Here is a 25,484-nt window from a genome sequence, read left to right on the forward strand (position 1 = left end):
GCATTGACCCTGCCCTTGATAAAACACAGTGGATCAACACCAGCAGCTGACACGGCACCCCAGACCATCACTGACTGTGGGTACTTGACACTGGACTTCTGGCATTTTGGCATTTCCTTCTCCCCAGTCTTCCTCCAGGCACCTTGATTTCCGAATGACATGCAGAATTTGCTTTCATCCGAAAAAAGTACTTTGGACCACTGAGCAACAGTCCAGTGCTGCTTCTTTGTAGCCCAGGTCAGGCGCTTCTGCCGCTGTTTCTGGTTCAAAAGTGTCTTGACCTGGGGAATGCGGCACCTGTAGCCCATTTCCTGCACACGCCTGTGCACGGTGGCTCTGGATGTTTCTACTCCAGACTCAGTCCACTGCTTCTGCAGGTCCCCCAAGGTCTGGAATCGGCCCTTCTCCACAATCTTCCTCAGGGTCCGGTCACCTCTTCTCGTTGTGCAGCGTTTTCTGCCACACTTCTTCCTTCCCACAGACTTCCCACTGAGGTGCCTTGATACAGCACTCTGGGAACAGCCTATTCGTTCAGAAATTTCTTTCTGTGTCTTACCCTCTTGCTTGAGGGTGTCAATAGTGGCCTTCTGGACAGCAGTCCGGTCGGCAGTCTTACCCATGATTGGGGTTTTGAGTGATGAACCAGGCTGGGAGTTTTAAAGGCCTCAGGAATCTTTTGCAGGTGTTTAGAGTTAACTCGTTGATTCAGATGATTAGGTTCATAGCTCGTTTAGAGACCCTTTTAATGATATGCTAATTTTGTGAGATAGGAATTTTGAGTTTTCATGAGCTGTATGCCAAAATCATCCGTTTTAAGACAATAAAAGATCTGAAATATTTCAGTTAGTGTGCAATGAATCTAAAATATATGAATGTTAAATTTTCATCATGACATTATGGAAAATAATGAACTTTATCACAATATGCTAATATTTTGAGAAGGACCTGTATATTTTAATATCAGGTTGAGGTCAGGGCTGTTTTAGAAGGTTAATGTTAGCCGGCTTTATCCATTCCAAAGCCAGAGATCATTATCCTGCTGGAGCACCCTGCTGTGTCCAAGTTTCAAACGTCTTGTTGGTTTGAGGGGAAGTAAGAAAATAAATAGGTAGTCCTCCTCCTATATGCTCCACCTGGTCTGTGCAATGCGCCAGCACGACTTACGGGTAAAACATTCCCACACGATAATGTCCATGTTGGACAGTCTGCACAGTATTCTGAATTTTGACAGCCTCACCATGACTCTTCCAGATGTACTGTGTTATTTTGGTCAAACAGCTCAACCTTTTGTCTCATCTAACCACAAAAATGTTCTCTAGAAGCATTTGTTTTCTCCATGTGGGCAGCTACAGGTTGTTAAACAGCATCTCTGTGTTGGTGTTCAACTTGTCATTGAGGACAGTGACACTGGTGTTGAAGCATGTTCCAGTTTACAATTGGCTTGAACCTCAGTGGTTCCTGGATTGATTCTCAACATTCTAACATATTATCTTTCCTCTGAGGTAGACAGTTTGGGTCCGATGTGTAAAACCTGGACCCAACTGGGTGATCCAATAGGACAATGATCCCAAGCATGCATAAAATCTGGAATAAATAAAGCAGACAATCATAAAGCCCTTTATATTGAAAAATGTATTGACTATACTTAAGAATCAGACAAGGAATCCAACCAATTTTAATGTTCTCTTTTAATTTTGGATAATATCTGTCCAGAATTAAGCCAGAAACTTGTTGGTGTCTACATAAAAGATTTCTCTGCAACTTAAGGAACATTTAGCCAAATAACAGTTGGGGTTGAATGTATTTTTTCAAGCTTGTATGTATAATGTTGAGCCTTTGAGGATTATAGGACACCCATGGGGTGCCCTTTTATCCTTACAGAGCCTCAGGGGGGCTCATGACTGTCTCCATCGGTCAAAAATCCATCACAGACACTCAGGACAAACAATGATGCACGCACACACACTCAATCTTAGGGGTAATTTATAGTAACCAAATGGCCTTACAGTCATGTTGTTTGGAATGTGGGAGGAAGCCAGAGTACCTGGAGAGAACTCACACATGTCCCAGGAGAACATGCAAATTCCATGCAGAAAGAACCTAGGCTAGAATTTAAACCCAAGTCTTTCTTGCTGCAAGGCAAATGTTCTACTGTGCGAACCGGTTTGGAGGGCACTCACAATAAATTCAAACTTGTGTGCACCTAATTGTTGTTTTTAAGAATCATTGAAGATGTTTCTTGAAGAAAACCCCATTCTTGAAAAAAGCCTATTCACATTTTCTTTTTCTGTCTGCTGCAGCTTTTTTTTAATTCCTTTTTTTTTTTTTTTTTTATCTTTTGCCTCAGGATATGCAAAGGTCTGGATTTAGAATGATGTGGGCCCCTGGGCTACAGCCAGTTTTGGTTCCTCTACACACACAATTGTTTTTGCTCTAAATTTTTAATAATAATCATCTTTATTGGTTATTGCACATGTACATTACAACAAAATTTGTCCTCTGCATTTAACCCATCCCTTACAGGGAGAAGTGGGCTGCCTTTGTGCAGCACCTGGGGAGCATTCTGGGGCTGAGGGTCTTGCTCAGGGACCCAGAGTGGCAATCAGTGGGATACGAACCTGGACCCTTGTGTCCCCTCTGGAACACAAACCTCCTGTTCTAACCACTAGGCCACCACTCCCCTTTGATAGGAAGACCTGAACATCATCGGGCATAAATAGACACTAGTCTGTTTAAAACATCCTGTGGAAGATGGCTCCATTTTATTCCTTAAAAGGTGTACCATTACTTCATAACATTCAAATACTTTAGCATTGTTTGTATTCGTGAAAATCCAACAATATTAAAACCATCTACCTGATATGTGCTAATGATTTTTACATAACGGACACTGTTTGCAAACATGCATTTATAAAAATTATTTAAAAAAAACATTTGGGGCCCCCTAAAAACTCAAGGCCCTGGGTTACTGCCCTTGTAAGCCCCTTCTAAAGTCTGCCTCAGGACATGCATACTCTACCTTGTTAAAGGGCATTTAACTTTTATTTTAAAACTGTGAAGAACAGTTGCATATGTTAAAATGACAAACCAAACTCAGCACGGGTCCTACCAAACCAGTGGCATTTCACCAAGTTCTGTCCTCCAACTCAGATCCGAAGATGTAGGGAGCCGACCGGTGGGGGGCGCTGCAACAACAACCCTCCCCTTCCCTTTGTGAGGGATTGGTGCACAGAAATCCCCTCTGGAACAAAAGGACCTGTTAAGCAGACAGCCACATGGGAAGCACCACAGAGAGGTTATTGTGCAGGAGTGAAAACTTTTATCTTTGCCCCCCTTCCTACAAATGCTGACACGCAGCTCCTTACTGTGCCATGACTGTTGTGAAGTATGCTATGATCTGTTGTTTTTTTTTTTTTCTTTCTAGTTTAGCTCCAGTCAGTATAATGTTAGAAATCTGTTCCGTTTAATAAAGGCTGCTTCTTTGAAAACTTTTTCTGAGTTCTGACAGTCCTGTTGTGTTTTTCACAAGGGAAGAGGCTATAATTACATCCAGTTAGTCCACTGTATCTCCCTTCTATCAACAAGAAAAAAAGCCTTTCCTCTCAGTCCCCCAGGGGGGTTATGACAGCCCAAGTACCCCCCTAGTCCCGCCCACCCCCTCTGCCCTATCTCAAGCATTAACATGCACACGCAAAAAACACAACATAAGTCAAGGGAAAGCAAATGATGCCAAAATAAGGAATCCACAAACAGTAAAAAGTGGCCTGTGTGCTGGACCCGTGCAGGAGGATGTGCGCAGAGTTACAAACAGCAGGAATAACAATGGACAAGTTGTGTTTGTGAGGAGGCTGGTTGGGGAGGTTTTTGGCCAAAAAACCCCCTCTGTTTCGCATTTCTTTCTTGCACGGATGCGGTTTCGGCAATCGATCAAGTATGTAAGTTTTTGATCAAGAGGCCTGCCCTCACCTTTTTCCCATTGTATGATCGTTTTTGGGTTTTTTTTTTGTTGTTGTTTTTTTAAATCACAGAGCAGCTTGGTGTTTTACAAACAGTTTAAATGAAAAAGTGGTTGCCGTTTGGGGCTGGTTGCGGTTGGATTGTAAGAAGGGGGGGGGGGAGAAGAAGAATGGAGCCAGAACTAGAAAAGGTGCTTTGAACTGAAACAAAGAAAGACAAGAACAATGGCAGAAAGAAAAGAAAAGAATGCGGCCGTGTATAGCAGCGCCTCTTTCAAAAAGTTGGGCTCCAGTAGGGGTGAGGAGCAACACAAATCAGAAGGTTCGGAGGTTGTCGGCATCGCCCTCCCCCCGGAGCCCAGCCGAGCAGAACAGTCCTGGGCAACGCGTAATGTCAGTGTGTCAAGAAAAGTTTCCAAAATCTCCGCCACCGCAACCGCAGAGCCAAAGAGAGGCTCCTCTATTTCTCCATCCATCCGCCAGCTCACGGAGAAGTTCAGCAGCAGCAGCAGCAGCAAGAGGAGCGGCGGATCCACCAGGACGCACCACGCTTCACCGGGAGATGGTGCAGCCCTGACGCGGGGGAGCAGCACTCTACCCCAGGCCCGAGGAGACAGCAGAAACGGATCTCCGTGTCGTAAATCTTTCCACGAAGACAGCGGTGAGAGGAGTTTCCTGGAGAGCGATCCGACCAGCGCGGAGTCTACCTCGGACAGTAAAACGCCGAAGTTTCTCTCTGGCACCGATTCTGTATCGGGTTCAGATTCGGAGAGAAAAAGCGATAAGTGGATTTTTCGGCGTTTATCAGCGGAGAGCAGCAGCAAGTCTGGTAAGAGAGATTATTCTCACATCAATGCCGCTGATGTGAGAAAGAGTTTGACTACAGACGAGGAAGAGGATGTTAACAGTAAAGAGGCTCCCCCGCCTTGTAAATCTCACAGAGGTTACCTCCACATCCCCACACATTCTGAAAGGTGGCCCAGTGTTACCAAAATCCGACAACTTTTCGACGAGAAGGCTTCGCCGCCACTCAAGACTGACACATGTGAGGGTTTAAAAGCAGCTGCCAGAGGGTATTTACATGAGCCCAGCTGCAGTGAAAGTGACCAGCAGCCAGCATGCATTTCTGTTTTTCATAAATGCATATCTGGAGCACACAGCAGGGAAACCTGCTCCTTTAAAGAAACTTTATGTTATGGTGCAGACTTTTATTCCAAAACTGAACATCCTCAGAACTCGAATGACAAGGAAGGGGAAATAGAAAAAGCTGAAGTATCTTCCAGAAGTCGTTTTCACACTGGGTCTAATTACCACAGGATTAACTCATCTACATGCAGATCTCAAAGTGCCAGTGCTGACCCAGAAGCTGCATGTAAGTTCCCCGGAACAACTGGATTGACACCTGACCCTAAACCTGACCTTCAACCCTGTGCTGCTCCATCTTCCAGGCAATCGGTGGGCTTAGACACCTCCTCCTGCTCCTCCTCTCAACCACAGCCGACAGAGAGGGAGAGAAAGGATAGACAGGGGGTCGGGCTGCCCAAGGATAGTTTACATTCCTCACATAGCTCCTCTAGAGCACCAGCCCCCACCACCTCCTCCATCTCCTCTGCTCCAGATAAAGCTGTTACCTTCTGTTCCTCTGCTATAGCTCTTCCCTCTGAGTCAGGAGCCCTTACAAAAGTTAGTTCTCCCCTTGGCTTCAATTGGAAATTAAGCTCTGGAGACGAAGAAGAGGTGCACATCAGGAGAAGGAGGGGAGGGGCTTTGGGTTATCCCTCCTGTCCTGCTCCCTCTGGCACTTGCAGGGGAGGGGAAAGGAGTGCCACTGAGCGAGGGGGCAGCTATTTATCCCGCAATAAAAATGGCCGTTGGGGTGCAAAGGTCATTGGCAGGTCCTCGGGCAGCGAGGAGGACAGCCCTGCTTCTTTAGGCCCCCACTGTCGAGAGGCAGTGCGCCGTCGGTCTCTAAGAAAGAAGAAGAAGTTCAGCGGGGCTGCTCCAGCAGCTGGCCGAGATGATTACAACGATCAGTATGGTGAATCAGAAGACAGTGACAGTGACCCAGCCCTGACCATGGATCACACAGAGAGACATCACCAGCAGCAGAACACTGGAGAAGTTATATTCACGATACATCAGAGCCACTCAACACGAGAACCTAGTGGTCGTAGCAACAGAGCCAGGGTGCAGCACTGGGAGCGCCTCTCCTCACCTGTGATGTCCACCACACTTCCTGCTTTATCACGAGTGTCAAAGGTAAAGATACCCCCTTTTGTTTCTAGTCCTGATGATACATGCTGCAGTAGCAGATACTCCAGTACTGAGACACTAAAAGAGGAAGACCAGGGGAATGGTGGCAGCTCCAGAGACGATATGCTCTTTAACACAGGTGGAGCAGAAGGCCATACAAGCAGAACTGCTTCGTCTTCTGTGTTGAGTAAAACTTACCACGGGAATTTCACCATGTACAGGTTCCCTAGCTTTGGACATGGAGACAACTTTTCCAGGGCCCCTGTCCAAGTGCGCCCCAAGATCTTGCCGACAGTAACCTTCATACCAAGTTTAATGTCCAGAGAGCGTGGGGGATCTTCAGGAGTAAGAGGTCCTGACACTGTTGTATTAAGGAAAACAACGGGGAGGGAGGCTGCAAATAAGGATAACAAAATTTCTATGTCCAACCCAGATATCACATCGGAAACTATGACTCTGTTAAACTCATTAAAAAAAGATGTGCCAAAGCTCAAAATGCGAAGACCAAGTGGGGGGGACCGAAGTGTGGCTGGGGAGGGGTTGTCGGAGTACAGTAGGGACCCTCATGGTGGGATAAATCTGCCTTTGGCTCGCCGCCCTTCGCTGAAAGACCTAACAGCCACCCTAAGGCGCACAAAATCCTTCTCTTATTCAGACAAACCTTCAACAGGTGCAAGGTCTTATTTGACAGGTGGTACAACAAAGAGGAGTTCCTCTGAGCAGCAGCTTGACTTGGATGATGAGAAGATTGAGGGTAGGGTGGTGGTGTCAGACAGAGAAGTAGAAAGTGATGGTGGGGATTTTAGGTTTGGACAACAAAATCTGAGGACTTGTGGACTGGAGGATGACGATGATGAAGTGATGCCAACTCCACTAGAGGAGAGGTGCTTGCAGGAAGCCAGACAGGTTATTCAAGATATCTGCCAGATGTGCACTAGGGACGATGATGATGTAGGCATAATTTCATCTGATAGTATTTTAGGGAATAAAGGTTTTCGGGTCAAGCAAACAGATGAAGGGAAGGAAGAAGCAGGAGGCATTATAGATGAGACAAGAACAGCTCAGGAGTCTGAGAACACAAAAGACAAAGATAAACATGAGCAGGAGAGAGAGAGCAGGGAGAGGAGTGAACCAAGTATGCAGCTGGAGAAACTAAACAGTAGGGGTACAGACTGCTGGGAGAGGTCCAATAGACAAAGCAGAGAGCTGGAGAGAGCATTACTGAAGGGCGATTCGGAGGAAAGCATGCACTATGACCGCTCCATGGATGAACTTTCAGGCCATGACTCCAGCTTAACAGATGAGGGGATTGTGACAGAGCCCGAGACTGGTCCCAGTGACCCCTCAGAGAGATCCTTCCTAGGATCAGCTGGTGTTCATTTAGGATCAAGAATAGCAAGAGATGTTCTAGGGCAGCCAGTGACTGAATGGAAGCAGTCAGCTATCCATGAGGTGGAGGGCTTCAAACAGGAGGAAAAAGCAATGCTAGAGAGCGGCACGAACTGTACAAACCGTCTGAATGAGGCTCGTTTTCTTCACCCTTTGACTCATTCTGTATGTACGGCTCAGACTGACAACCATATTATGGATATGAGTGCTGCTGCTTTTATAAACAAACACAACTCTGAGGGAATCCACACCAACAGTGCTGTGTCAACAGGGTCCACGTCAGCTGCAGGATCAGGCGGAGGATTTGAGGCTCCTGCAACCCCAAGTGCAGTCCGTCGAAGGCGCAAGTTCTCCCCCTCTGGTAACAACAACACAGGGTCCGATTCCAGTAATGGCAGTCATGCAGAGTCAACAATAGCAACTGTAGGAAATGGGGAGTCCACTGTCTACCGTTCTCTTAGCGACCCCATGCCTCAGCGGTGCTGTTCTGTAGCGGAAGAAGGGAGCAATAATTTTTCTTCAGTCGACAGCAACCTTTTGGGATCCCTGTCTGTCAAAGGGGGAGGCCCTCCTGAGTCCTCTGTAGGATCTACACAATCAGAATACAAAGGCAGCGTGGCAAGTGACCTGTCTGTTTACAGTGATGGCGGTTTACGTGATGACAGCATTCAGGATTACAGTAGGGTCATCAGAAACATTGTAGCTGAGCCTGGTGCAATGGACAGGATGATCACAGATGATCATGGCAATGGCAAGGCCCCCAAGAAGAAGTCTTTTAGTGACCCTAGTCGCCGTAGTGAGGCCCCTCCATTGTCCCAAACTGACCCTCAAACTGGCAGCATGCATCAAATCAGTGAGTTGGATCAATCTGGACAGATTCCACCTTCCAGCAGCGAGCCAATTCTCAGTGAGCAGAGAGAGGAATTGTGGGAATCAGAGTCTAAGCCGACAAAACTGCTTCAGGCTGAGATGGCAGCCTCCCAGCCAGAATGCAGTGCTTTCTCTGATAACCCAGAGAATGAAGATGATTTGATAGATCATGATGCAAAGGAGAAGTTTAAATTGGATCTCACGCTTGCTGAGGTTCTGTCTCCTAGAATAACACGTCGGCTGGGTAAAAAACGTCCTAACAGGTTGCAATCTTTTCCTGACAATGGCCAATTTCAACCCATTGAACTGGGTTCAGAGGACCAGGAGGAACACACCAACCAAAATAAGCTCATCTCCTCTCCTCCAGCATCACCGCTGAAATCCAAATCCAAAACCAAACCCAAGCACATTCGCCACACCAGCGAGCCCACCATGTTCTTGCCCATCTCCCCACCCACACAGCTGCAGCCCCTGGAGGAAGTGGACTTTCAAGCAGTGCCTCCAGGAGATGAGGCCCCATCTTTGGAGGATGTGACACAGAAATATAATCTTGACACTGAGGCCAGGCCTGTTCCTACAGCAAGTAACGGAGCTCAGGGTTTAATTTCTAGTGCAGAGGGCTCCGGTGGGACCAGCAATGTTGGACTTACTGAAGTTGGACCTCAGAAGGTTGGCACAGAGGACACGTTATCTGTATCTGCTCTACAGAAGAGCAAACCCAAAGTGGTGAGTTCAGATTTTTTCCCCCTCCTTCAGTGTGCTGTTATTGTGTTTACTACTGTGTGCTCTGTGTTTAGGTTCAGATGGTATAAGTTGAAGTATGCATACACAGTACAAAACACACATTTGGTATGTGTATTGTGGTTTTATTCAGTCTTTATTGTAGAGAAAGAAACTATAAAATATCCTGATACCGCCTTAATGTAATAAATTAAAAATTAAAAAAACAGCAAACCTAATTGTTATGGTTTCACAGTACCATTCAGTGATTGTGTTTACTCCCTACATAAACTTGCATGGTTATTTTCAGAGGCCGTTTGTGTCTCGGAATTACAGGGCAGAAGCTATTAAAAGGCTGAGCGGTGTTAAAAAACAGTAGAGGATGTTATTAGTTTGATTAAACAAAACTCACACAAAAGACATTAAGGGATGGTCAAAGGCCTGCTGTTTGTTTTGGTTTGTTTTGCCCATCATTGATTGTGACTGTGCCAGGGTTACAGTCATGGAGAGGGGATAAAATAAACAGTTCATCCAGTCAGAGTGTCTCAGTTTTTAAACATGTTATGCCATGTTTAAAAACAGAGAGATTTATTTTGTCTTATTTGCTAAAGCAGATATTAGGGTGGCGCAAGGCGTAACCCAATATTTGTAGTCTGTAATATAAATATAGAGGTGCTCTGTTTTGTCATGTTTTTTTAACAGTAGCTTATGTTGAGTAGTGGCTTGTTTAATAGTGCAATAACAATAACTTTGACCTGAGTCAGGTCAAAGTTATTATAATTTCCAGTCATGGATGTGACTGCTGGGTATGAAGAAAGTAAAAACAACCCTGGGAGCTTATTCAGGAAGGCTGCACCGAGCACCCTGTGCTTACGGTTATCTGGTGGTGAGGCTTGCTGTTGGCAAACGGGTAATATTAGCGTGTTTTGTCTGTCATTTTTTAACTTTGGCACTATCATAACATGCTTAGCTGCTAAAGTCACTCCCTTCCATTGCTCTGGTGTTCATTAGCTTTCCCTGCCAATTGCTGCAGTGACTGAAGCAGTGGCTGCCGAGTGACCTTTCTGAGCAGGAAATGGGTTAAGGGAAATGGGAAGTTGTTGCGGTAACTGGAGGGTTTGATGATGTCCAGCACCACTGGCACTTATTGCTCTGTGTGTATGTGTGTGTTTGTGCCATAAACTAGTTTCCCTTTTCTTCTGCTTTGTGTGTGTGCATGAACCTTTGTGCATACGGTTTGCCTGGAACATGTCATTGTTATGTTCGGACGTTTGGAGCCAGCACATTCGGTTTAGAGCGGTTCCCTGCAGGTCTGGTGAACTCTGACAGCCTGTGTGATTTGGACCGAGTGTAATAATGACTGTGCCAGGCTAAAATTATCCACCGGAGGCTGGGGAGCATAGAAACAAAAGGGAAAGACAAAATTAAATGTAAGACAGATGAGGGATGGATTTCTATCCTTCTCTAAGGTCTTTCACCTTTACTTTACATACTTTTACCAATTCTTTTTTTTTTTCTACTCCAGTGTTATCTTTTTAATCTAGATCCAATCTCCCTCCCTCTTCCAGATGTTTTTGCCAGTCAGTCTTTATTGTTTCCGTGCCTGTAAACCGTGCCAGCGGGTTGCCTTTTCACATCTCCTTTTGTCTTTTCCAGTCTAATTCCCCCCATATACCACCTCAAGTTATCTTATTCTCTCTGCTGTGTCTTTGGAGCATTGCAGTGAAGTGAGGTCATATCTTTTAGGGTAGACCATCCTGACAAGCAAAAAAAAAAGAGGGAGTTGGATGGAGGAAGCGTTCTGGCTTAAAAAAGTAACAGGATTAAAATAGACCGGAGACGGAGTTAAAGAGTGAAAGAGAAATGAAAGAAGGGGAGCACATGGAAAAGGAGTCTGGCCTTTAATAGAAAAGTAAAGGAAAACTGTTTAATTGTTGGTCTGTTTTTGTGGTTCATTCAAGGAGCGCAATACTTCTCAAATATCTGCTCCCCCATTTACAAGCAAGTTTATTAAATTCAGGTCTTTACTGTATGAACGTGTTCACGATATGTGCTTCTTAGGGACTGAACAGGCAGGTTTGAACCAATAGTACCATAAGGTGTTGCTGTAGCCAGTGGTGTCTGTCATTTGTTCAAGAAATGTCAGCACACACATGCTGTTTTGGCCCCTTGTTGTGATGGATGGAGCTTTCTCTTGAAGCGTGTTTGTATGTGCATGTCTTCTGCTCATATAAGCAGTCTTCACTTTAACAGGCAGCAGGAATGTGGTCCATCTTCATTTTCATCCTCTCATTTTGTGGCATAACAGCTCTCAACTTCCCAAAAGAGATAAAGATTAACAGTGTGTGTGTGCCATGTCATAACGACCTTATTCTGTTATTGAACATTTCATGAGTTAGTATTATAACATATCGTTCTAATTCTAAAAATAAAATGTTCTTTTTTTTAATAGTTTACTACTCATAATCGTATCAGGGTGCTCTACAGACATGATTTCTTGCATACTTTTTGCGATCTCTTTCTTAAGACCAGGCATAACTATGTACCCCATTGTTCATTATCATTTGATTGATGAGGCCAGGACATGTTGACAGAAGGTATGAGTTGTAGTGTTTAAGGAAGATGGATGGCTGTAAATGGGAGAGAAAAGCTGGTTTAGATCAACTCCTCATGGATTAGGTTTTAAAGCAAAGTGTTTATAACTATAGATTTATGGCTGACTTTGCTTCATCTGACCACCCACATTAAATCAAATACTTTCTATCTACTTCTTTTTTTTTTTTTTTTTTACAACCACTTTCTGGTTATACTAACCAGATTTAAAAGAATGAAAAGGTAACAGACTGTAAGCTCATTTAAAGTTGAGTTCATAGTGTATGTCATTAAGATGATTTTTCCTGACTAATGTGATGTACTTTGTGTTTAGTTTAGAAAATGCTTTGATTCAAAAACGGAATAATTGTTATTCTTCATTCTTGAATGTTGGATTAAAAAATACTACCTTAACGTGCAACTAAACTCTAAATCGACTTTTTTTGAAGATAAATTGGGTGCTACCTTAATGTTATTGAGCTATTCTTTTACATTTTTATGTAAACTTGTTTAATTCTTCTATATTTATCCTAAAACTGTCTTAGTGCTGCCCTCTTTGGGTTGAACAATGGCTACTGCTGTTTAATTTTCCTATTGGTTCAAATGGTGCAGCTTGGTACATGTCTGTCACAGGTGTAAATCCATCTCACTCAGACACACCCTCGTAGCGAGTCAGGAGTTGGAATTGCAAGCATTGTTCATAGCGTTTTCTGCTTTATACCTTCAGTCACTTTTACTCAAGATAATATAAATTTACATTTTAATTTAAACTTTATGAAAGTTTGTTACTGCTTTGAACATTAGCCCATGTTAGCAATGATGCTGCTAACATGACTTTACCATTTAGAAACTGGACTTGTTCTGTCCTCCACTGCCTCGGCAGCACTGGCTTCGGGCATTGCCGAGTCAACGCCTTGAGCCAGCGGCTCGAAGTGATAAGGCTCAGGGCTACTGGGCTCCACAAAGCCTCCCTCAGCCTCCTGTGACAAGGGGGGTTGAGAAATCCTCCACCTCAAAAGAGCGTCGCTTTGCTCACTCTTCATGTTTCAATATGTCAAACTAAGCTAGCTGCCACTTTCACAGGCTGTTTGTGATAACCAGTCAGCTCTGCTTCTGCTTCTTCTTTATCGGTGTGACCCGTTGCCATAGCTGCATCAGTCTTTTTTATTGAAGAAGGCTCCCTTAATTTTGTTTTAGCTTTGTTTAGCCTCTACATCATCATTAGCCTCTATACTGATGGCTGCTGCGCTATTTTTGAAGCTCAAGTTGGTTGATACATTTGGCAGAATGTTAGCTCTTCATGGACAAAGATTGCTACACAGTTTCATCTTGGTAAACATTAACTCTGCATGAGAGGTATAAATGACAGTAGCCAGTTTAAGATACTGTCATTTATTATATTAGACTATTATCTTAATTATTAGATAGAAAATAGTTTTTTCTTTATTGTTGTATTATAATATATAAAAACCTATGAAAAACATCAAAAGGAAATGAAAAAACAAATCCATTAATCAACTTTCTTTAAAAGCCAACTTGAAAGTTGAATGAAAGGCCACATCACACAGTGAATACTGAGCTGGTGCAGGGAGCTCTTTCTTTACATGCAAAGGTCAGCCGAGGTTTGTGGTCGTCTAAAACGTTGTGCAGCTGAGAGAGGTTAAAATGTGCTGGAGAGATGAAAGGTTTAGGATATGGTTTGTTCTTGCTCTGCAGATGAGTGGGAGGAGGTGGGATGAATCATAAGATAAAAGATGATACTGCAGATATCTGTGGTATCTGTGACACATAGGTGGTGTCTGCTGGGGGACTTTTTACGCTGAAAACGGTTCCAGAAGGTTCTAACCTGGGAGAATGAATCACCAGATTGGCTTTTGGCTGGTATTTGCAATTACCCAAGGCACCTAGACAGGCACCTACAAATCCTTGAGGTCTGATTACAATGTTCTATCTTTAGTTGTGGTTCAGACTTTCTGATGAAATCTAAGACGTATGCAGTTGTGTTCAAAAATAATAGCAGTGTGTTTAAAAATGTGAGTAAAGCTCATAATCATTACAGTAATTTTTATTTCCATGCACTGGGAATACCGCAGATAATATTCTAAATCAAACCATGAAGAAGAATGGATCAATCTTTTAATCACTTTACAGAAGAGGAAAAATAAACATTGGGCTGTTCAGAAACTAGCAGTGTCTGCATTTTTCTTTACAAACTTAAATATTTACTGTACAAATTAAAAAAATATTTTGGATATATCCTTGCTGTGAATTATTGTTTCCTCTGTTTTTCTAGGTTTTGCCTAAGAAACAGCATTTTTGATGTCACCCCACAAGTTTTTAATCGGATTAATGACCAGGGATTGGGCTGGCCACTCCATACCTGATTTTGTTGGTTTGGAACCAAGATGCTGCTCGCTTACTGGTGTGTTTTGGGTCGCTGTCTTGTTGAAACACCCATTTTAAGGGCATTTCCTCTTCCTGATAGATTAGCTTCAACTAAATGTTACACTACTCACCCTTAACTCCTGACCTTTTTGATCATCCTGGAGCTGATCATCGGCTGAGACTTCGCCATTCTGGCTATTCTTCGATCCATTCAAATTGTAGTCTTTTGCTTTCTTCCACATCTGGAGCAACCTATCATTATCTGCACTTCCTTATATGTTTTCCGCTCTCCAGTCAAGGTCTTAATCAAAGTGTGCTGTTCTTCTAAACAATGCCAGTAATTACCCGTTTTTGTCAGGTTTTTAGAGAGAAATGCATGTACAACATCTGGTGGCATCATCCTTAAATAAGTACCACTTGATTGACACCTGTTTCTTCTGAGAATAAATGACCTCAGTAATTGAACTCCACACAGCTATTATTTTGAACACCCCTCTTTCAATCAAATATTCAATTACACACACACACATAAAATGAATTTTGGTTCTATTGGTTTTCTATGGCTGTACTACACCTACTAGTAAATTATTTGCCATGTAATATGATTTCTACCAAAAAAAAAGTGATCAGTCTGGTTAGTCTAGTTGGATTGCTATTATTTTGAACACAATTATATGTACATAATTTTTGTTCAAAAGCTCTCAAAGCTTTAGTTGTCCTTTCAGGAATCAACCGATTCTGTACCGAAAGGACCCCACATTCTTCTAAGTTTAAAGTTTAAAACCCAAACAGACAAAATGCAATAATCTTTTAGAATTGAAGTGTGATCCCATAGTCACTAAGTTTGTGGGTATTAATTTATGCACAGCTCTTGAAAGTCATTCCACATCATAACAACCAAGTTCAGGTCTGGATTTTGCCCCCGGGACATTGATTCTTTTCTTTTTCCACTAGTTGGTAGATTTACTGCTGCGTTTGGGATCATCCTCCAGTTTCACTGTTTGGACCAACCTTAAGCTGTCAGACAGATGACTTCACACCTGACGCTAAAATGTCAAAGGGGGAGGCTAAAATGACAAACAGAGGAGGTAATGGTCGACTCAAAAACTGCAAGGTGCCTAGATCCTGTGGCGGTAACACGAGCCAGGATCATGACCCCTCCGCCTCCATGCTCGACAGTTAGAATGAGGTATTTGTGCTATGTTTTATGGTTGATCATCTCTACTTTGGTCTCATCTGTTTAAGGGACAGTGTTCTAGAAGAGTTATTGTTCATTTTAATACAGCTTGTGCCATGTTTTATTTAGTAAGAAGAGGCTTTTTTCATGACAGATCTTACAAACAAGACCTATCTTTTTCTGAATATGTTGTTACAAAACAAGCCTGGGGCCCAGAGAGTCTGACATGGGGAGCTTGGGTATTTTTTTAAATCTTAGGTCCACTCCTGAGATGATGGGCAATTGTTTTAGATTCTTTTTGCCTTACACTCCCTTTCAGATTGATTTGTTGCATACTTCAGACAAGCAAACTGCCAAAAATCTCCTGCTGATACAGTAGTGGTCACACCAGTGGATCAAAGAGGCGTGGAAACAGCAAAGGTGGACTTATTTGTTTTATGCACAGCTTTTCTGGGGATGCACCTTCTTTTTCAGTCTGGGAGTTTTCCAGCTTGACTTAAAGGCTTCTCTATCCTTGAATCTTCTCCAGTTCGGGCATCCCACACAGCCTCTTCATCTCTGTCCTGCAGCTCTGTTCTTTAGTGCGGCTCAGTTTTCTTCATGCTGAAGTGGTGTGCAACAGGAACTCGTGTATCATGTGAAAAAGATTTAGATAATTGTTCTTTTCTTAATACATGAAGGCCTAATATTTCATACTGAAAGTCAGCTGTTTTTGCAGAAAATTTACAAGTAGTAGCCAATGCAGTAATTGTTTTGATGTTTTTGTGGACTGATTTTTATTTATTTATTTTTTTAATTTACCACCCAATATGGCAGCAACAATACTCTTGGCCACGCTCACTGCACTGACATCCTGCACATCAGAAAGCAGGTATAGGAGTACATTACAGTTAGGTTTTTTTTAGACTATTGGCTGTATTAAGCTTTCTGTTACTTGTTATGATAAAACCTTTGGAGCTACTTTTTATTATTCTGATTATGTTCTTCTAATCCCTGGTGGTAATTTTGAATGGTTTTCAGCCATGTTTGGCTTATCTTTAGAGAAATGTAGCAAAGTTCAAGCACTAACAATTGACTGATTAAAGTTTGTCTGTAGAAGCCATAAAAATGGACGTGTAGTGTCTCTCCAGCAGTAGTGAGGCTCCATCTGGTTTCTCACAGTGAACATGTGTATATAAAAAACATCTGTGGGAAAACAGTGCTGAATGTCCTTCCTGGGGTAGTGACAGTCGCACTACGCTTTGAAAATCTTTAGCATCTCCTTTTAAGGAAAGCCTCCCTTGGTTTTTGTTTTGTTTTCAGTATTTCAGATTTTTTTTATTTACCGTTGCCCATGTGAAAAAATGAATCTGTTTCAGTGTGGTTGCTGGTCTCTGTCTGTCTTCGTTTTCCTGACTGCTGTCCCTTTCTAGCTCTCCTCGCTCGGTTGATGTGGATCCACCCAGTGTAATTACAGAGCAGTTTGCTTGTGTAAGAAAAGCCTCTCCTGAAACAGCACTTTCTAACAGACTTGCCATTTCAGCTGTTTTGTGTTCACAGAAAGATTTTGGCACACTTTTTATATGCAACTCAAGAAAAAAAAGGGAACTTTCACCTGATTCTAATAAACAGGTTATGCTTTGCAAGACTGCTTCTTCTTGGGTACGCAGGACATTATGAATATCTGTCGCATGCCAAGTGAAATGTTAGTCTTCCTTTTTGGTTTCTCTCTGAATCGGACATTTGATGACCTTGTGGCTGCAAATTATGTCAACGTGAGAAACATAGTATTCAGTCACTGGATGACTGACGTAATGCTCACTAACTTGTGCCAGCTGCTGTAGATTAATTTTTCCAACCTATTCATAAAAAATGCACAATGCTGATTTTTTTTCTCCTTCTAAAACTATTCCTTATATAATAAAACAGCAGGTAGTCAATGCCCTCTTGTTAGAAACGCCAAAGATTGCAAATTAACTCAGTTAAGCATTTACAGATAAAATGGTTGTTTTAACTTCTCTCTTTTTTTCCCTCAGTTTATCTTTCTTTACTGTAACAAAACCCTGTATGCAGCTGAGATTAATGATGTTAACCTAGTTTTATCTATTACAAAGTTGCACTGGAAAGCTCCACCAAGTTAGTCATTTCTATACTGTTACAATGTTGGATACTCGTCCAGGTTTCAATGAATGACTTAAAAAGTGGGGTTGCACTGGTCACCATGGGCAAGTGCAGCATGCATTTGTGTTCACCACCCTTTACTTTGATACCTCTAAATAAAATACAGATTCTACCAACTGCTAAATAGTGTAAAAGTGTGTAATTTTGTACGTGGAGACCTCAGAGGTTTGTAAGAGAACTTTAGAAGGTGACTATGGCGAAGTGAGAAGAGTGGTCGTCTTGCAATCCAAGGGTTGTGGGTTCGATTGCGCGTTAGTGAGTGTGTCTGGGTGAATGTGGCTCTAGTGTAAATCGCTTGGAGTGGTCAGTAGGACTGGAAAGGCACTATATCAGTTCAGTCCATTTACTATTTAGGGAACAAACAGCATATTAAATGCCAAGGAATGCAACACATAGGTCAGTGATAAGGTTGTTTCAAAGTTTAAAGCAGGGTTGGGTTTTAAAACAACATTGCATGGATTAGACATGTACCGGTATAAGAATCTCACGGTATATTTGTGCCGTTAAAAATATATAAAACAATATAATTGCTTTTATTTGGAAAAGGAAACGCTTTAACTGTTTGTACTGCTGCTAGATAATATATTGCTTATAGTAGTATTTTGATATATAAAATCTATTTATTTTGCAGGATTAGTCATATTTGCCACTCTAAAGCCAATAAAAGACTGACGATTAATGAATTGGTCTATCTGCTCAGGAAGCTAGCCTGCAGTCAGCTGCTTGTCATATCTTGCAAACAGTTGATTAAAAACACCCTTACCTTAATCAGAGCGATGGGGGCTCTAGTTTGGCTTTTGTACCATCACTGTCCACATTTTTCATGACCAGAAATATTTCAAAGTAGCCAAATTTGTCCTTCTTGTCAGTGAGAGAAAAGTGTTGGAACCTTCTTCCAGCCAGCTGGCATGCAGTGTGCAGCAGCAGGTTTGTTTGGCATCTACTTAAAAACAAAACAGTTTTAACCGTAGGAACAGTATGATGTGAAATTTGTTTTGTTTTATTAAATAAATGACATAAGCATTCAGAACGTGGGTGGCTGCAGTCACATCACCATGCATCTGTCTTATTTCTACAGGAACTCATTGTTAAAGACTTGGTGCCCATGTCTTTCACACAGTGCTACCACTGTGCCCTCCTTGCATCATACTGCATATTACATAGCGTGTTTCAAAGCGTGGTTGGAGCCAGGCACAGCACAAAACACTCATACATAGACGTCAGGCCTTGATCTAACTGTGGGTTGATTTGGCCATTGAGAGTTCCCTCATAGCTTTGTCAGCCAGAGAAATATGAAAGATGCGGGTCTACTCCTCGTTTCTTTGTCTCTTTATCGTTCACTCACCTTGTCCTTCGTCTGTCTTATGGCATCTCTCCGCCGGTTTGGCTCGTGCTCTAGCTGCAAGTTAAGAAACGCACACAAAAACAGGAATGAGAGGCACCGGAAGTGTCGTAGTGCTGTTCCCGAATGGCTGCTGGGCTCACGGATTAAAGCTCAGGGAGAGGGAGATGAAGATGGCTGCAGAGGAAAGGTGGGAACACCTAAGACCAAAGATACCCCGCAGGCAGGTGGTGTTTGTTCTTTGTGTTTCCAGAACATATTTAGTTTACAACTTAATTGCCAGTTTCAGTCTCACTTTTTGTTTTCTTGATATTTTTTACTGAAGATAAAATTTGGATCAACATGAAAAGTGGACTTTGACATTTTATTAGTAAAATATCTTGTAATATTTGCTGTCATCTTATTACTTCATCAACACTGTCGTGTGGATTTCACGTACTGTCATAACATCATTCACAGCATGTGAAGCAGTGACATTGAACACTTCATTTTAACAATATTTCTTTGAACATTCACTCAACTTTGGCCTCTGCCAGCCAGTTTACATTTGCTACCAGCTTATCGACTGTAAATACACCAGTCACAATCCTTGTTTGGATCTTAAACTTTTTACAGTTTTAAAGTCGGATTTAAATATGAATAGATGAAGGTCCTATTTCTTTTTTATGTTAAATTGCAGAAGTTCTTTATTATTATTATTATTATTCAGACTACATAAATTTGTCTATAAAAATATACCAGGCACAAATCTGCTTAATATTTGTCTTAAACACTTTAAATGACATTCTAGGTGTAGATAGTCATGTGGAGAAAACAAATAACGCACCGTATGCCTGTTTGTGTTTCGTTTTTTTCCAAATACTTAATCGTATGGATATTTAATTTCAATTTTTGTAATATTGAAAAATTAAAATGGTTTACATAAACTACAAAAACTGAAGGAAATACTTTATTATTCTTTGGGAAATGTAATAAGAAATTCAAAGCTCAGTTTATACGTGGTGTCACACAATAAACTGCTTGGTGGGAAAAAGGCTTCACATCGAACTGTTTCATTGAGCAAAAATAGAAAAAAAAAAAACATTGTAATTTAAGATTTATTAAAGGAGGTAATTAGTTCTACACATAGGGTAAAATTTAGGCATATTTGTTTCCGTAATAAATATTAATCCTGATTTGAAAAATGCTTTTTATATTTACTCAGGTTATCTTTGTCTAATATCCAAATTTGTTGACGATTTGAAACATGTAAATGTCACAAAAAGCAAAAACAGGAGAAATCTGACATTTCTTTCACAAATTATTATTATTATTATTTTTTTAATGTTTTTTGAGTCCATTGCATCTGTGCTGTTACTTTGTCCCTGGCTGTCACTCACACCCATTCAGCAAAGTGGATATCTGGCCAAAAATAACAGTCGTAATCGCTATGTCAATGATGATGGTTAATGATGATGACTGCCATTTATCTGACTACAGGAATGTGCTTATGGTTGCATCCCCCCCCCCCAAGACATGCTGGAAGGGTTCACACGAGGCTCCCATTGCCCGGTGACAGCAGTCAGGGGCTTGTCGCCAATCGGCTCAGTTTTTCCTGAAACAATGTAGTCCTTCTTCAATGCTCAATGGGCTTCTTATTTTCAAGAAGGCCTCAGCATTTTCCCTCTTGAAGTATTTTATATGGATTATCAGCTTGGCAGTTCTGTCTATGTTGAGGATGGAGAGAAATGATCTAGGTGTATGTCAATCACAATTAAACTTTACTTGAAAGCAAGGTTTCCAGTGAATGTCACACAAACACTGTAATATGGTTACTTGTGTCAAGTGTAAAGCAAATGGACGATTTTTAACATGTAGGGATGTAGAGAACAATTTGTGGAGCAAAATCAATTGTCTGGATGACAGTTCAAACACGCCGGAGACAAGAATGAGGAAAACTGCTGTTTTTTCATTTGTGGTTTATGACTAATTTTACTGTGATGCTTGGTTTTCTGTTCATTGTATCGCTGTTATCTCATTCATAATACTTGTGCATCTACATTTTTCGCTGAAATGTTACAAGACTCTGGATAAATGCTGAGCAGGCAAAAAGTTATGATAAAAAGATGCCAAAATCCTAAAAATAGTTCAGAATCTAAATTTGCAGTTATTTTTTTTTCTTCAGGAAAAGTCAGAGGGAAGTTGTGTGCGCTTCTATATCTAGTTTTCTTTCAGCTTTCAGCTTTTTATTTATAATTTTTGTTTTTATTCGCCCGTAGACTGCTGGAGATAGGCACCAGCTTCCCCGCGACCCACTATGGAATAAGCGGTAGACTTAAATGACTGACTGACTGACTGTTTTTTTTTGTCTGAAATTGTGAGATTGACTCTTTTTGGGGTTTTTGGGCCTACCTCCACTATGAATTAAGCGTAATCAGATTATTTAACTCACAAATGTTTTTTGACAAGAACCCAAGAAAGTTTTGGCTATATAAATTCATTTATTTCATTGTTCATTATAATAGAGAGTATGTGAAAGTTATAGTTTTAAAGTAAAATATATCTTTACTTGTAAACTGCCTTCAAATAAACATCACATTTCTAACTGTAGCTACACATTGGGAGAGGAAAATAAACTAAATGTCAATGATGAACCAGTATTAACAGAGAATACGAGGCATAGGCTGGTATAAGATTCTTTTGGTAGGATAATCGTAAATTAGAAATACCATCGAGCATTCACATAAAAATTTTAAATGTATTACATGATCTAAAACGGATACATCTAATGCGGCAAAAGTAACATAGCAGCGATTGTTATAGTTTTAATACTGTTACCCATGACATGTTTTTGGTATTTTATTTCTGATTATATAGATTTAAGCACTTGTGAAACTTAGTATTGTGCAGAATATTTTTGACTTTATGCCACTCTGCTCTTTATAGAGTAACGATTTCAGCTTTTTATTTAGAGTGCCTGTCTGGTCCCCTAACTAGCCTGCTGTCTGCTGCTTAACAGACATGACTGCAAGAAGTGGTGTTGTGGGAGTGCTGCTGTACTACCTGTCCCATACAGCCAAAGAACTCTTCCGTCAGTCTAGTACCATCTCTGGATCTTATTAAAAGGACTGAATTACTTGTTTCGTAGACTTCTTTAAACCCTTTAAACCCTTTAAACCAGACAAATGAGCGGCATCAGACAACCTGTTTTATCTCACTGTGATGTTCACCCTTTTCAACAGAGAAGCAAACTAAACTAAATTTGTGAGATTTAAACAGGGCAAACCTGCCTTAAATGCTGATTAACAAATTTCTAATCACATGCACCTGACTTGATCCACCTGTGTATAATTTTTAGCCATTTTGAATGGTAACAAATATAAAGGGGTCAAAATTTACACCACACCAGAAATAGCAACATTATAACAATTTAAAAAAGATATTTTTCGAGATTGTTAAAATCGACATTAGATTTGTTAGAAAAACAAACAGCCTGTCCAAGGATGTTCCAGTATTTTTACATGACTGTAAATTAAGTTTATGACGGCCTTTTTATGCCAGAGTGTTGATAATGGAGACATGCATGATGTGAAGAGACAGCAGAAAAGCAAATGTAAAACAGGATCTGGCTTGTTAATAATAGAGCAATTTCATGTAACCAGAGTTTGTGTTGCTTTGGTGGTTTTGCAGCTGGCAACGTTTCACAAACGGCTTAAATCTGTATCTACTGGATAAATCAATCTGTTGTAGCCTCTGTGTTTATTCTTTCTAATCTGGTTTCTAATCTGGCGCATTTTGATCTGTGCACACTGTAGTTCACTTTGCACTAATTTATTTCAGTTCCAAGTAAAGTTGCATTTAGATTTATTGTAGTGAAAACACATATTTTAATTAAACTGAACACTGTGCTTTAGTCTTTTTAAATCCAGTCATAGATCCACATTACCACCAAGCCTTCAAAACCGTTTTACACTCTTCTCAAGCATCTGCAAAAACAAAGAATTTTATATTCGAAAACTTGCTGTATTGGCTTTTAATTTGAAAAATGTGTGCGGAGGTGAAAACACCATGAATCCTGCCTTTTAAGGAGCTATTTCTTGCAAAAACCATAATTGTCTTCATTGAGAGGGCAGGGCAGGAAGTGGGTTTGGGGGAGGCATTTTCAGAGCATCGTGGACACACTCATGCACACACGCATAAATGCACACCAAACGGGTTGTGTATCTGGCGAGAGGAAAAAGAGAAAAAGGAGATGTGGGGAACTTTTTCAAACAGCTAATACGGAAAAAGGTCTCTTGGAGAGTTGTGAGCTTTATTTGGCTTGTGAAAGTTGATGGTCCCTCTTTTGTGTATTTTTTTATTTATCATCCATGGCATCAATATGTGTATGTTTCCTTAGGAATGTGGTGACATCAGAGAGGCTAAAGTTTCACCTTAAGTCAGAGAAGTTTAGCAGAAAGGAAGGAAACCTTTTCTATTCACCTGTACTTCCCTCCCAGATTTATCCTCTAATATCATTGTTACTGTTTTGCTTACTTTATACCTTGTTTTGGTCTTTTTCGTTTTCCCTCCACTTTCACCCCTCTTCCTCTATTTTTAACTCCTCTCCCACCAAGTACACATCTGGATCTTATATACAGAGGGAACAGACTTTCAGCCATAAAAGACTGTGTGTGCATGTGCCTTACAAACATGTAGTGCTCCTAACATGAGTTATGTACCACAACATGGACAACCATATTTAAGCAGAAGCTTAAAGTTGTTCATCACATCAAGGAAAATGAAAACCGCCTCTTCTACCTTCTCGCGAAACTTTCTTCTGTCCCTTACTGAGACGATTTGCTACTAAATAAATTACAGTTGGTGATCAAGCAAGTTAAATTTTAGTTGTAGGCATTCTTTTTACTTATTTTTTGTTTTGCTTTAGGGTCGTCAGTCCCTTTTTCTGTAATTTCATTGTGTATAGATGACAAATTTAGCACTAAAACGTCCTTGCTGTAGTTATGAAGGTTTTCTCTGGATTTCCTCCAAATTAAAATTAAACCTAGTATTGACTATGACTCCACAAATGAGCAGGTTAGGTTGAGCAGCATGCATGAAGGCATATGTAAATTTCTGAATTTTTATGTAACAAATTTCCAGGAATGGATTATTATGGAAAACGAAATACAATATGAAAAATTGTTGGTATTAAGATTTTCTCCCTGTTTCAAAAATGTTAAAATTTCTAAAAATCAATGCTCTTTCTTCACTGCACATATCCGTCCGTCCATCCATCCATCTATTCCTGTCCCTCCAGAAATTCTGCATTTTTCTCTAACCTATGAGGTTCCACAAGGTCCACTTCTGGGTTCATTGGCATTTTCTTTTTACATCCTTTAAGTGGCACCATTCACACTTTCTCTAATATTTCCTACCCCACCACAAATGACATCTGTTATGTCTTCCTTATTCCTATAGCCCATGATGCTTTGCGTAACTTGTGTTTGTGACTTACCAGCAATCTTACATGTACACAAATAGTCTCTGGAAGAGCAAATATAAATAAAAAAGATGTGGGATTAAGAACCTATATGGTTAAAATGTCATAACAGAATCATCGTTGCAGGATTGGAAGGATGACATGAAGAAATGGACTCTGATTATTTACATTAGCATATCTAGCTGTGCTGTCAAGTCCAAAGGAGGTCAAAATATAATTTTAGTATGTAATTTAAGCCGCACCAGTTGGATAGGAGTTTCACCATTTTAGATTGTTTAACCTGGATTTGTGACTGGATCTGCTGCAAGCTTCTTTTTTCAAATACCAACAAGACCGAGACCCTGATTGAAGCTTCTGCTGATTTACATTCTATAATCAACCAGGCAGTTATTTCTTTTGCTAAACAACTGAGTCCAGGGTATAAAATGTAAGAAGTATGTTTCATTCCTCCTTTGGTTCTCATGTTAGATTAGTCCTTCCTATTTGAAACAGTTCTGAATTCTGTTATATGGTTTCCCCTACATACCTAGAGAAAATAATTGAAGCATTTTTGTCTCCTCACTGAGATTGTCATAATGCCCTGTTTACAGATCTGGAAAAATGTTTAATGTTATGCCTGCAGGTCTTTCAGAATGCAGCAGCCAGATCTCTCGCTAAATCCAGTAAACATGTTATATTATGCCCTTACAACTGGCTCCCAGAAGATTTTAGATTTTGGTTATTAAGTACTCGCCTCAGATCCTGAGTATCTGCATCAGCTTTTTACCAGACATACTGCTGCTCACACCCTTCAACCCCAGGCCCAGAATCTGTTTGTTGTTCATCATACTAGGCTGAAAACTGCCTTTCAGTCTATGGATCCAAAGTTGGAGAGTAGACTCTGGGGACACTTTTACAGGCCAGTTAAAAACCTTTTTGTTTCATCAGGCTTTTAATAATGATTTTGTGCTGTGGATCCTTTTTATTTGGTTTACACTGTGCCTAATGTTTGCTTTGTGGTGCTTTATAAATGAACTCTGAAAAACCCAGTTTCACCAAGGCTAATGTCTTATTTAGCAGCTTCAATAAAAGCACCCTCAGTCTAAAGTAAAATTTAATGGGTTTATTCTTTGTCCATGTTTTAGCTCTTCACCTTCAAAGGCAAGTTTTATAAAACTTGCCTTCGAAGGTTTTGTGTAA

At 40.9% G+C, this 25,484-nt stretch overlaps 1 protein-coding gene across 1 annotated transcript in view; it reads left to right on the forward strand.

Annotated features, from left to right (window-relative positions):
• Positions 1-3,708: 3,708 nt before the first annotated feature.
• Positions 3,709-25,484, forward strand: part of LOC124883882 (rho guanine nucleotide exchange factor 17-like) — an 82,113-nt gene continuing 60,337 nt past the window's right edge. The window contains exon 1 of the mRNA XM_047391323.1: positions 3,709-9,194. Coding sequence (XP_047247279.1) covers positions 4,182-9,194 — 5,013 coding nt within the window. The 5' untranslated portion in view covers positions 3,709-4,181. The remainder of the gene's footprint in view (positions 9,195-25,484) is intronic.

Source organism: Girardinichthys multiradiatus, chromosome 18 (assembly GCF_021462225.1).
Source record: "Girardinichthys multiradiatus isolate DD_20200921_A chromosome 18, DD_fGirMul_XY1, whole genome shotgun sequence".
Lineage (NCBI taxonomy): Eukaryota > Metazoa > Chordata > Actinopteri > Cyprinodontiformes > Goodeidae > Girardinichthys > Girardinichthys multiradiatus.